The sequence below is a fragment of the Haliotis asinina genome, chromosome 1 (genome assembly GCF_037392515.1).
Source record: "Haliotis asinina isolate JCU_RB_2024 chromosome 1, JCU_Hal_asi_v2, whole genome shotgun sequence".
Taxonomy (NCBI): domain Eukaryota; kingdom Metazoa; phylum Mollusca; class Gastropoda; order Lepetellida; family Haliotidae; genus Haliotis; species Haliotis asinina.
Window position 1 is genome coordinate 43530257 of NC_090280.1, and position 13257 is coordinate 43543513.

A 13257-nucleotide genomic window follows, 5' to 3' on the forward strand; every position below is an offset into this window, starting at 1 on the left:
AGTTATAAAGGCCATCTTCTGTACATTGGTGACTTCCTAGTGTTAATACGGCCATGTACTGTACATTGGAGATCTCCCAGCATTATAAAGGCCATCCACTGTACATTGGAGATCTCCCAGCATTATAAAGGCCATCTACTGTACATTGGAGATCTCCCAGCATTATAAAGGCCATCTACTGTACATTGGAGATCTCCCAGCATTATAAAGGCCATCTACTGTACATTGGAGATCTCCCAGCATTATAAAGGTCATCCACTGTTCATTGGTGACCTCCCAGTGTTATAAAGACCATCTACTGTATATTGGAGATCTCCCAGTGTTATAAAGGCCATCTACTGTATATTGGAGATCTCCCAGTGTTATAAAGGCCATCTACTGCATAATGGAGATCTCCCAGTGTTATAAGGGCCATCTACTTTACATTGGTAACCTTCTAGGGTTATAAAGGCCACTTACTGTTCGTTGGAGATCTCTGTGTCATATTATATCATCAATGACCTCAGTTATAGATATGAAAAGATTTGAGCTTGTTCTATTCCCTTCTCCAAGAGCACAACAGCAGTGAGTAAATGGTTACATTGCATGTTGGTGTCCAGGAACAGTGAGGAGTGCCACTACCACAATATTGCAGCTTCATGAAGTGTCCAGATAGTGAAGCACTGTGTCACTGTAGATGCATACACCTTTGTGATGCCAGAATGTCAGCATCTTAACACTCACAGGACATCCCCAAACTGCTGACTAGGTAACCATTTTCACGTTGTATCCTGTATGTTGTATGATGAGACGTACAAGGCTGACCCTTGTGAACAGCAGGTTGACTTGAGTGAGATGTGGGAGGAGATCAAGTAGACTGTGTACATACAAACGACAATATGTCCACTCAGGCTCTGAATCATTTAAAACAAACATTCACAGCAAAAATAGCTTGGTCTCTGCAGTGCAGAAACTTGATGGAAACTGGACTGAAACTTAAGTTTAAAAAACATATTGTGTGCAGGTACGGCAAGATGTAAAGGAAAGAGCCAAAATTAATACTTAGTTTAGTTTTATTAGCACTTGATAGAAGGTATCCAAGTTTCCATATCAAAACAATAAAAACTATTGGCAAAATTATTTTCAGACTGATTTCAGAGGAGAGATACTTATGTGATATGGTTGCAAGATCAACCTGTGATATTTGATAAGTGTTTGATATCTACTACGCCAGATATAAGACAAGCAAGAGAGGCAGTAAACCCTGGGGACCAAACACAGCACAATATCAGCTTGCTTGTAGAGTGCTGCTTTCCATGATGAGACTGCTCTGTGTGCGCTGTTGCTCCCGGGCCAGTCGATCTGACCAGACCAGGAGATCAATCACCACTGCTAATATTCCTTGTCAAAAAGGGGGATTACTCTCCCTACCAAAATAAATCAAGATGAGTTTATAGTCCAAGAGGTTCCGCCATCACACCCAGATAGGCATATACTGCTTCTGAAAACAAACACAGATAATGTCAGGCATGCTGGGGTTTCAGACCCGCACAATCCCTTCAGCTCACACTGTAGAACAACATTGTTGAACTTACACAAAGTTTGTTGCTAGTTTATGACATTAGCTTGATTTAACACCTGTTTCTTGGTCGTTGTGATACATATCTAGGTGATGCCGTGTTTGTATACAACACTGAAGTATGTTACTTTCTAATATAATTTACAGGATCAAGAGTTCTCAGGGGGCTATTGGCTGTTTGGGGTTAGAAACCATCTTCTTGAAGGGTGCTTCCAGTACGTAGAAATCAGTGAATAGTTGAAAGAGGACAACTGTTCCGATCAATGCGTAATTGTTATTGCAGAAGTTATCTGTGCTTTTATCTTTGGAGAATATTTTTGTCTTGTGATACTACTACAGAGATTGCCAGTTCCTACCTGTTGGCAGTGAGCTGACAACACTTTGTGGGAGGTGTGACGATCAGAGCCAATCAGCATAAGCCAGATATAATGATGGAAAATGGGTTCCTTCCATGTGCTCTTTTTCTTGGAGACAGGAATTGACACAAGAAATAATTTCCTTGTGAGAAATGTATTTGTTTAGGCTGAGTACGGCTCACAAGAGAACAAAGACAGTGGTATAATTCTTAGCTATTGTCAGTCTGACGCAAATCCCTGGTAAGTCTTTAGCAACATGAAAAACCCATTGAGCATAACTACATCTGACCTGACTAGACAATAGCCTAGGATCTTACAGATATAAATACCACCGCAGTGAAACACAAGAGCAGCAAATCGGATGTGTCCTAAGACAGGCCAATTTATCGTAAATACAAATAGTTGCAGACGGGACAAATTCTAGGGATGTACTGTCCAGGCCACAGACACAGACTAATGTAAGACCTGGGCTGTTCCTGGAGGTCTTCAGTGACTGTGTCATGTGCACCCCTCATCACCTCAAGAAAAAACTTGTATCATTGGTTCTTTCATGCAGTGATTTAATGTGAAAATGTCGTAAGACAACTTCTCAGAAAACATGTTTTGGTAACTCATCACCTCATGTAGCAGTATACATGACTGAATGAAATTTATATAACTGTTTATACCACTCACATATAGCTTTATGCTATTGGAAGTAATGCAATGTGGACATGTTTGCCAGGCAACAGATAGTGAGCCCTTGTTGTCTGACAGTAATTAGTAGGACGTGTTGTCTGATCTTAACTACTGGGCCTTGGTGTCTGACAGTACTTAGATGGCTTTGTTGTCTGACAGTACCTAGTGAGCCTTATGGTCTGATCATATTTCGTAGGACTTGTCTGACATTACCTTGAGTTTCTTCTTGTCTGACATTACCTTGAGTTCCTTGTTGTCTGACATTACTTGGAGCTACTTGTCTGACTAGGCCATGTTGTCTGACAGTTCCTGGAGCTACTTGTTGTCTAACTAGGCCTTGTTGTCTGACAGTTCCTGGAGCTACTTGTTGTCTGACTAAGCCTTGTTGTCTGATGGTACCTGGAGCTACTTGTTGTCTGACTAGGCCATGTTGTCTGACAGTACCTGGAGCTACTTGTTGTCTGACTAGGCCTTGTTGTCTGATGGTACCTGGATCTTGTTGTCTGACAATACTTAATGGATCTTGTTGTCTGAGAATAGCTGGGTCTCGTCTGACAATACCTGGATCTTGTTTTTTGACAATACCTAGTGGATCTTGTTGTCTGACTAGACCTTGTTGTCTGACAGTACCTGGGTCTTGTTGTCTGACAGTACCTTGCAGATCTTGTTGTCTGACAGTACCTAGTGGATCTTGTTGTCTGACAGTACCTAGTGGATCTTGTTGTCTGACAGTACCTTGTGGATCTTGTTATCTGACAGTACCTAGCGGATCTTGTTGTCTGACAGTACCTTGTGGATCTTGTTATCTGACAGTACCTAGCGGATCTTGTTGTCGGACAGTACCTAGTGGATCTTGTTGTCGGACAGTACCTAGCGGATCTTGTTGTCTGACTGTACCTAGTGGATCTTGTTGTCTGACAGTACCTTGTGGATCTTGTTATCTGACAGTACCTACTGTGATGTGTAAGCCATGACTATGCCATGTCTGACAGGATATACTGTTTGCCTGAGAGGACATAAAGGACTGGGCAATATATGGCTGTGTATGCCCAGCAGTCTTTGGGATTCCCTTCAGTATATCTGGTTGTAGTTGCCTCACTTCAGACAGGTTCATTGTTTAGTATTGGGAATGATACTTTACAGCTTTTGAGAGAAGCTACATTGGACAAAGTGACCAGGAAACTGGCGTGGTAACAGTCTGCTGCAGACTGGCAAACAGCAGACACGATGGAATCAATTAAAGCCTCAATGCCCATTCAAACCATCGTTTGGCTCATCTGACCTTCTTATGATATTTTGTTTCCAAATATCCGCAAGTGGTCATGGCCTCCGTTACAAGCTGGCTGTAAATAATAGCCACTGTTCTGGGCTGACTTGAAGTCAGATGTTGGCATCTATTTTCCTCACAATAAAGAACCTCTGAATCACTGTGGAGTTGTTTGAGACATATCTCAGGTCTAAGTAAACTCTTCAATATGCAAGCCTCAATTGTTACATGATGTGGGATAACTTGCGTACCACCCAGCTTCCTGTGGATGGCTGTCTACAAAACAATCCAGCTCTTCCCCGTTGCTGCCATAACTTCTGCAGTAGCTGAAGTACACAAGAAACATAAAAGAGTCTGCATGAGCAGAGAAATATGTCTTCAAATGTTTTGCTGAACTGGTTTGAACTTTCACTTATGCTGAATTTAACATGACTAATTCCTATCGGCAGGGTGCAAAATACATTGCAAACTTTTTTGAGTGTATGAACTGAGATTTAAAGAAATATTATGTATCTACTTAATGTTCATAGTGCAGAATGAATGATGCATTAAGCTGATATTAAATTGTCTTCACCGCCACTGTTGCCGCCATCATCGTCGTTGTCATCATCATCATCATCATCATCATCATCACCATCATCCACTTGTGCTCTGAGCATTGTAAATTTTTTGGACTCCAGTCTTTTCCTCCCGGGTACCCTTTCACTGTTAGGTGAATAGGCTTCTTTCGAACAAAGTCAGATTACCAAGGATTCTGATACCACATGTGCTAAAGTGTGGATCAGAACCAAAGACTAGCAAACGATCACGATTGAAGCGGGTTGAACATAACATCCATCAAAGTTCATAAAAGTTCTGAACAATTCTGTGTGTGAAATACTTGAAAGTGAAAGCAAAATCTGTGGATCCAAGCTAAACATATCTGAAGATATCAAACTCTCAAGTTGTGAGGTATGAACCTAACTGCAATCACCCAGGAACAGCATACTCTTGCTTGTATTTATGTTAGTTTCATGATTTTCACCCCTGATTGAACTGACATTCTACTTCTAAGAATCAAAGACATGCCTTTGTGTGCCGGGTTGTAAACATGGACTCAGTGTGCAGCAACAGCTGAAGTCAACTGCCAGCATCTTACATTCAAGCACCAATAGTAAATGTTATTATCACAAACTATCTTCTGTGTTACTCTTCTAAGGTGGTCAGTGTCTTCTGAACATTGTCTCCCCTCATCCCTAGGGTCTATCTGTATAGGTGACTGAGATGATGTTGTGTCCATGCTGGCGACTGACTGAGTGCATGGATGTATGCTGTTCGTCTGCATGAATTTTACAAATGAGGGGAGAGGAATAACTTTCAGCTAGTGTTTTATTCTCAAACACAGAAAAAGTTGTGGGTGATATATCTAAATGTCTTAACCGCAGAATATTTTGCAGAATATTGCAAAATAGGGTACAAAATTTGCCTAAATTTGCCGCAGAATTCTTAAAAATTTGCTGTGGAATCCAGGAAGAACTGAAACAGAAAACACCTCTGTCTCTTATTGATCTTTTTAGAAATTATCATTTTTTTTAGAAATATGTAGGTAACTGAGGTGCTGTTGTGTCTGTGTAGGTGACTGAAATGCTGTTGTGTCCATGTAGTGAGTGAGTGAGTTTCATCTTACGCCACACTCAGCAATATTCCAGCTATATGGTGGGGGTCTGTAAATAATCGAGTTTGGACCAGACATTCCAGTGATCAAGAAAATGAGCATCCACCTGCTCGACTGGAAACCGATGACATGTGTCAAACAAGTCAGCACGCCTCACCACCCGATCCCATTAGTTGCCTCTTACGACAAGCATAGTCGCCTGTTATGGCAAGCAAGGGTTGCTGAAGGTCTATTCTACCCCAGGACTGTCACGGGTCTTGTGTCCATGTAGATGACTGAGATGCTGTTGTGCCTGTGTGCCTGTGTAGGTGACTGAGATGCTGTTGTGTCTGTTTAGATAACTGAGATGTTTTTATGTCTGTGTTGATGACTGAGGTGCTGTTGTGTTTGTTTAGATAACTGAGATGCTGTTGTGTCTGTGTAGATGACTGACATGCTGTTGTGTCTGTAGATGACTGAGATGCTGTTGTGTCTGTGTAGATGACTGACATGCTGTTGTGTCTGTGTTGATGACTGAGGTACTGTTGTGTCTGTAGATGACTGAGATGCTGTTGTGTCTGTAGATGACTGACATGCTGTTGTGTCTGTAGATGACTGAGATGCTGTTGTGTCTGTAGATGACTGACATGCTGTTGTGTCTGTAGATGACTGAGATGCTGTTGTGTCTGTTTAGATAACTGAGATGTTTTTATGTCTGTGTTGATGACTGAGGTGCTGTTGTGTCTGTGTAGATGACTGACATGCTGTTGTGTCTGTGTTGATGACTGAGGTACTGTTGTGTCTGTGTAGATGACTGACATGCTGTTGTGTCTGTGTAGGTGACTGAGGTCCTGTTGTGTCTGTGTAGGTGACTGAGGTCCTGTTGTGTCTGTGTAGATGACTGACATGCTGTTGTGTCTGTGTTGATGACTGAGGTACTGTTGTGTCTGTGTAGATGACTGACATGCTGTTGTGTCCATGTAGGTGACTGAGGTCCTGTTGTGTCTGTGTAGGTGACTGAGGTCCTGTTGTGTCTGTGTAGATGACTGACATGCTGTTGTGTCCATGTTGGTGACTGAGATGCTGTTGTGTCTGTGTAGGTGACTGAGGTCCTGTTGTGTCTGTGTAGATGACTGACATGCTGTTGTGGCCATGTTGGTGACTGAGGTCCATAAGGACGACACTTGTGATGCTGTGTGCATGAAAGTGACTGAACCATTGTTGTGTCCATTTTGGCCGTTAACGTGATGTTTCTATCAGTGCCTCTATGGGAGTCTTTGTTTTCAAATATTCTTCAGCCCTGATAACAGCCCATGTTTGACTGGACCATCTGGTGCCTACTCCTCACAAGAAACAGTGATAAACATCAGAATGCAATCATGGACACCTTTGTATTAATAGTGAAAAACTGAGCCTGGTTTATCACTATGTGTTATAGATAGCTTGATGAAAGTCGGTAAAGGAAAGAACAGGCCACTGTCACTCTGAAACTGGGAGAGTTATCTCAACAGTTTTCCAAAGTCTTGCTCCTCTCAATCAACACCAGTTGATTTTTTTTTTCATTTATCATTTACAGTTGACTCGATATATCCGATTGTTGCAAATAGGTGTTGTTATTTTCAGCATGAATTTGGTCCACTTAGAAAAGGTGGTGTTCTATCTCTACAAGTAATGCATTGTGTGGTATCGTAGTCTGACATGGGAGGTACACAGCCTGGGTGTATCTGTCAACTGACTCAAGCTAAATTTGTGAGGGCAGAACACACTAAGGATGAGAGATGAGGTGTATCTTGATGTAATGGCAACACAACATTGTGAAAACACTGATTTGATGGCAGAAAAGAGAAGTTGATTGCTTAGGTCGTGTGTGCTAATTTCTGACTTTAATCTGATGCATTCTTTCAGTTATTTTTGTTAAGCACCAAACATGTTGTGAGGTGCAAACGGTCTCATGAATCTGCTGGTTCCTGGGTGTTGAAGAAGGCCTGCTTTGTACAGGGTCTGGAAGAAGTAGCACTTAACTAATACATATCAATCATCCACAGTTCACTACAGAGTATATCTGGGGTATAACGCACTGCATGTTCAGTGCTGAGTCTCTGAATATATATAATTCTGACATGAACTAATTAAACCATATTAATTGAAAAGGAACCCTGGGGTGACCAGAGATTCAGAACATGAGGAAATCTAGACTTGTTTCATTCAGAAAGACAGTTTGGTTTACAGTTTATCATAGTGATGTGTTCCACAGCTGATGTTTGTCAAATGCTTATGGATTGCTTGTGTCAAGTATATCTCAAGAAGGGCTGACTTGATGTTCCCTTGCTGCTGCTGCTGCAGTGACATTGGTTTTTATTGGAGTTGAAAAAAGCTTGCTGGTCACAAGTACTTTAAAAGACAGATATAGACATAATTAGCCAGTTTTGTGATACTTACAAGTTAAGTAGATTATCAACTAGATTATAGTCAGCATGAACGTAGTAAACATTGTGTGTACATGCTTTACTCAGCAGAAATTACTCAGACTTGAAATAGTTTTCCACGTTGTGCACAGTTTTTGTGAGAATTTACCTTGATTATTCACTTCTGGTCCATGACACAGCCTTGTCCTCTATCCCCTTCCACTACCGTCTCACCTACACAGTCCAGCCCTCTTTGTACCCTTCCACTACCACCTCACCCTCACAGCCAACCCTCAACCCCTTGCCACTACCATCTCACCTAGACAACCCAGCCTTCTGCTTCCTGCCACTACTGCCTCACCCACACAGCCCATTCCTCTACTCCTTGCCACTACTGCCTCACCCACACAACCCATTCCTCTACCCCCTACCACTACTACCTCACCCACACAGCCCATTCCTCTACTCCTTGCCACTACTGCCTCACCCACACAACCCATTCCACTACCCCCAGCCACTGCTGCCTCACCCACACAGCCCATTCCTCTACTCCCTTCCACTACTACCTCACCCACACAACCCATTCCACTACCCCCAGCCACTGCTGCCTCACCCACACAGCCCATTCCTCTACTCCCTTCCACTACTACCTCACCCACACAGCCCATTCCTCTACTCCCTGCCACTACTGCCTCACCCACACAACCCATTCCACTACCCCCTGCCACTGCTGCCTCACCCACACAGCCCATTCCTCTACTCCCTGCCACTACTGCCTCACCCACACAACCCATTCCACTACCCCCTGCCACTGCTGCCTCACCCACACAGCCCATTCCTCTACTCCCTACCACTACTGCCTCACCCACACAACCCATTCCTCTACTCCCTGCCACTACCACTTCACCCACACAACCCATTCCTATACTCCCTTCCACTACTACCTCACCCACACAGCCCAGCCCTCTGTCCCCTTCACTACCGCCTGGCACATGTATGGGCCATGTACCTCATCTCAAGGACTTGTTTTGAGGTTTTAATGTTTTGTTAACTGTCCGTAGTGACAGACATGTTTCCCTTGCTTCATGACTGGCCTCACTAGAAAGGGCATGCACAACTGATAACTGGGAAGAATTGAGTTACACTGACATGCTATGGAGAGAAGCATCCCTGTTGACATCCGCTGTGGCTTGCCCTCACAGCGACCACATCTTGTTACACTGTGAAACTCAGGTACTGGAGTCTGAGGGACAAGAACACTACACCTGCGTGTGGAGGAACATTTCAGGCAGTGCCTTATCAAAATAAGAGATGAGTAACTGTTCACCCTATACATTGCGGCAGCGTCACTGAGGGTAAAATGACTTAGAGCAATTCTCCCAATATGAAATAGGATCCCAGTAACATGAGGGCTGATGAAAACACAGTGACATCTAATAAGATTCATCAAGTCTACTCAGACAAAAAATGTCACTTTCAACAAAAACCCTAATCAATCAGCTATTACAGTCATTACCCTTCAATGCAGTATTGAACTATTCAAAAACCTCATCGTTAAAGTGTTTTTTGTGAGGTTGAATTGTAAGATAACTAGTAAATCAATGGTGAGGGGATAACACTGGAAATAGGGGAGGTTCCAATTATTGGCCATCAGAGTTGGAGAAACTGCACAGAGTACAAGGACAGAGTTGACACAGAGTTTAATTGAGCTAAGTGAAGATAAGTGGCTTTGCCTCATTTTAAATCACTCTCAGCTTGTTGAACATTGATTTAGCACTACCCATGCAGAAAACTACAAAATTTTCAGCCGAATAACTTGATGGAAATTTGTACCATTTTGAGTATCATTGATGTATAGACCTGTTCTGAAATTGAGGTGATGACTTAGAGGCACCAACTGGATAAACAGATGACTTGATGAAGGCAAGGCTGGCAGACAGCAGCAAATACAGTGATCTGAACAACCATCTCAGAGATACCAGACTTTGAACAAAGCTTGTCACATACTGGCCACAGACAGAACAGCCATCACAGAGATACAAGACTGTGAACAGAGCTAGTCACATAATGGCCACAGACAGAACAACCATCATAGAGATACAAGTCTGTGAACAGAGCTAGTCACATACTGGCGACAGACGGAACAACCATCACAAAGATACAAGACTGTGAACAGAGCTAGTCACATAATGGCCACAGACAGAACAACCGTCATAGAGATACAAGACTGTAAAAAGAGCCACAAACAGAACAACCATCACAGAGATACAAGACTGAACAGAGCCACAGATAGAACAACTGATAAAAGACTGTGAGCTACAAACAGAACAAAACTTTTATCGGTATGAAACATGTCGACAAAGAAACTATGACTTAGAGGGTACCTTAAACCGGGGACAAGTCCATAGTCTGAAACCCAAAACCAAAACTGTATGTGGTTGTTCCTGTTAAACAGATTCGAAGAGGTATTATGCATTGCAAAATATTTGTTACTGCGTTTGCTCATTTCTTTTACGCTGTTTTTTTTCACTATTCAACAGTTCTGATAGACAATGTCATAATGTGGAAAGGCCATGTCCTAGGTTATGTTTCTGCATTCTGATTTATGCTTGTGTACACTTAGACAGAAAAGTAGCAAGTGAATAAGTGAGCATGGTTTTACATCACATGTAGAAATATCACAGTAGGGAACACTAGAAATGGACTTCACACATTGTGCCCATACGGAGAATTGAACCTGGGTCTTCATCATGACAAGCAAATACTTTAACCACTAGGCTATCTGGATGCTACTAGTGAATTCTGTAAGCATCATTCAAACTACCTATCATGAAACAAATCTGACAGCTGTAAACTGCCTTTCAGTACATGCCCCTCACATTATTTGCTGCCCCCTACAATGTGATCCACTGACCCTTTTGTACAAGAGGTGCCCTTCCATATGGAATTGATAACAAAATTTTTGATCTGCCTTTTTGTATTGAATTTTACTTACAAAGCAAAAGTGTTTTATCACCTTCTCTGACAGTTCAGCATGTGTGTGTGTATGAATTGTTTTCTTCAACTGTGGGTCATGCTTTCCCGTGACAGCTGCTGCAGCATGGGCAGCTTCAGCAACATCTCATTTCCAGTGTCTGTAATCAATTGCTGACATGCCTTCAGTGAAGGAACCAGTAAATTGTAAGATCTTGACTTTCCATTCCATATGTGATGTCAAGAATCCAAAACAATTGAAATGAATGAGCAGCATTGCAGACCTGCACAGATTTATGGATGAATGATGATTCCATTTCATGTAGAGGGATACAAGACTCAATACCAGGTTAATTTCTGTCGCACTGTAATTGCTGTTTGAGGTGATTGTTCAAGATTTGTGCAGACTATATATTGCCTGTGTGTTGGCTTATTAACTTGACAATACTAAAGGCTACCCAAGGCATGTGCACCACCCTTAAGGAGGTCAGGTGTTCATGAATCAGAGTGGAATTCTGTTGGTTTATAATTAAAACTAGGATCTTCTGTCACCCTTATCAGTCAAATTCAAATCAAATTTACATATTTATGAATGCTTTTATCACGGAATATTGCACCACTGTGCAAAGAGGGCTGTGTACTGGGCAGATGGCGTCAACAGGGGATGTGTACTGGGCAGGCCCGGTCAACAGATGGATGTGTACTGGGCATGTGTAGTCAACAGAGGGCTGTGTACTGGGCAGATGACGTCAACAGGAGGCTGTGTACTGGGCAGATGACGTCAACAGGGGGAAGTGTCCTAAACAGACAATGACAAAAGATGTGTCCGGGGCAGATGATGACAACAGGGGGCTGTATACTAGACAGATGATGACAACAGGGGGCTGTGTACTGGGCAGGTGATGTCAACAGAGGGCTGTGAACTGGGAAGATATAGTCAACAGAGGGTTGTGTACTGGGCAGATGGCGTCAACATATGGCTGTGTACTGGGCAGATATAGTCAACAGAGGGATGTGTCCTAGACAGACGATGACAAAAGATTTGTACTGGGCAGATGACGACAACAGAGGGCTGTGTACTGGGTAGATGTAGTCAACAGAGGGCTGTGTACTAGACAGATGATGACAACAAGGGGTTGTGTACTGGGCAGATGATGACAACAGAGGGATGTGTACTGGGCAGATGATGACAACAGAGGGCTGTGTACTGGACAGATGATGACAACAGGGGGATGTGTACTGGACAGATGTAGTAAAGACAGCGGGTTGAGTACTAAGAATCACTGAGAATGTCAGGAAAAAATATAATTCATCCGATGCCCTTTTACCATCTACTGAAAATTATTTTCTGGAGTAAAACATGAAAATGATGTGTTTATGGTAACAAACATTAGAGTTATTTATTTTGTGAGTGTGTCGGTAATCCTTGGCATTACTATCTAGCCCAGTAGGGTGCTGGCTGTGGCCATGATCAATACTAGCATGGTGGCCAGCAAATCCATGGCCTACCTGTGGATTACTGAATCTCTTTCCTCCACTAAATTACTGTAGACTTGAAGCCCAGTCAATCCCATCTGGGGCAGGCCATCCATTTCCTACAACGCTCCCCTATCGTACTGATGTACAGGCCAATGGCCAACATGCAACACAACTTGAAGCACTGTCAGGGAGGCTAGAAGAAGTGAAAGATAAGATATGTAATACAAAGGTTTCTGTTGAATAATAGTTCAAAGGAATTGAAAATGAAACATGTTTTTTCACAGGTTGGCAAAGTTTGACTAAAGTTAAGCATGTGTGAACAAAGAGTTAGAGGTATGTAACTTTGTTAGCCGGGATTAATACTTGATTGATATACCTATGACTTCAGGGAACACTTTTTCCGCAATCTCCAAAGTTCCATCACAGAATTCAATTCTACATGCGATTAAAAAGTGAGCTGTATTGGAAACTACATGTCTATTCCATTGACATGGGCTTACAAAAAGGAGAGTGATAATGATCAAGTGATGTCACTCTTATTGAAACTTGCCACTTGACTCACTAAACCTCTTTCTTTTTACACGATGTCAACTTATCACTTAGAAGCTTTTCCTCTCAGCAAACAGTTCTACAAACATTTTTGCTGGTTGAACTTAATATTGCTGATAGGAGTTTGATGATTTTGAAGATTAAAGATTTTAGTGGAATATTATAAGTGTGAATAAAGAGGTGAAATGGGGTTTAACATCATACTTGAGAATATTTCGCTCACATGACAACATGCATGCATGTGTTTGTGTGGCTGCTTGTACTAGCCCTGACTTAAGCTGGTTTTGTAGTGCAAGCTCACTGTGATACCATGCCACAGTTAAGCATGAATACCCCACTCAGACATACAGAGCCAACCA

The 13257-nt window shown here is 42.3% G+C and overlaps 2 protein-coding genes across 4 annotated transcripts in view; one reads left to right on the top strand and one right to left on the bottom strand.

Moving 5' to 3' along the window:
- Positions 1 to 13257, top strand: part of LOC137291758 (kin of IRRE-like protein 1) — a 117440-nt gene that overhangs the window by 11191 nt on the left and 92992 nt on the right. The gene's annotated exons all lie outside the window — the stretch shown is intronic.
- LOC137272774 (putative cyclin-dependent serine/threonine-protein kinase DDB_G0272797/DDB_G0274007) lies at positions 5762 to 6646 on the bottom strand. Its single transcript, XM_067805168.1, has one exon. It carries the CDS (start codon positions 6644 to 6646, stop codon positions 5762 to 5764), a length of 885 nt encoding a protein of 294 aa, XP_067661269.1.

Coding starts and splice junctions, on each gene's coding strand:
- LOC137272774 (XM_067805168.1), bottom strand. CDS start 6,646: ATGGCCACAACAGCATGTCAGTCATCTACACAGACACAACAGGACCTC.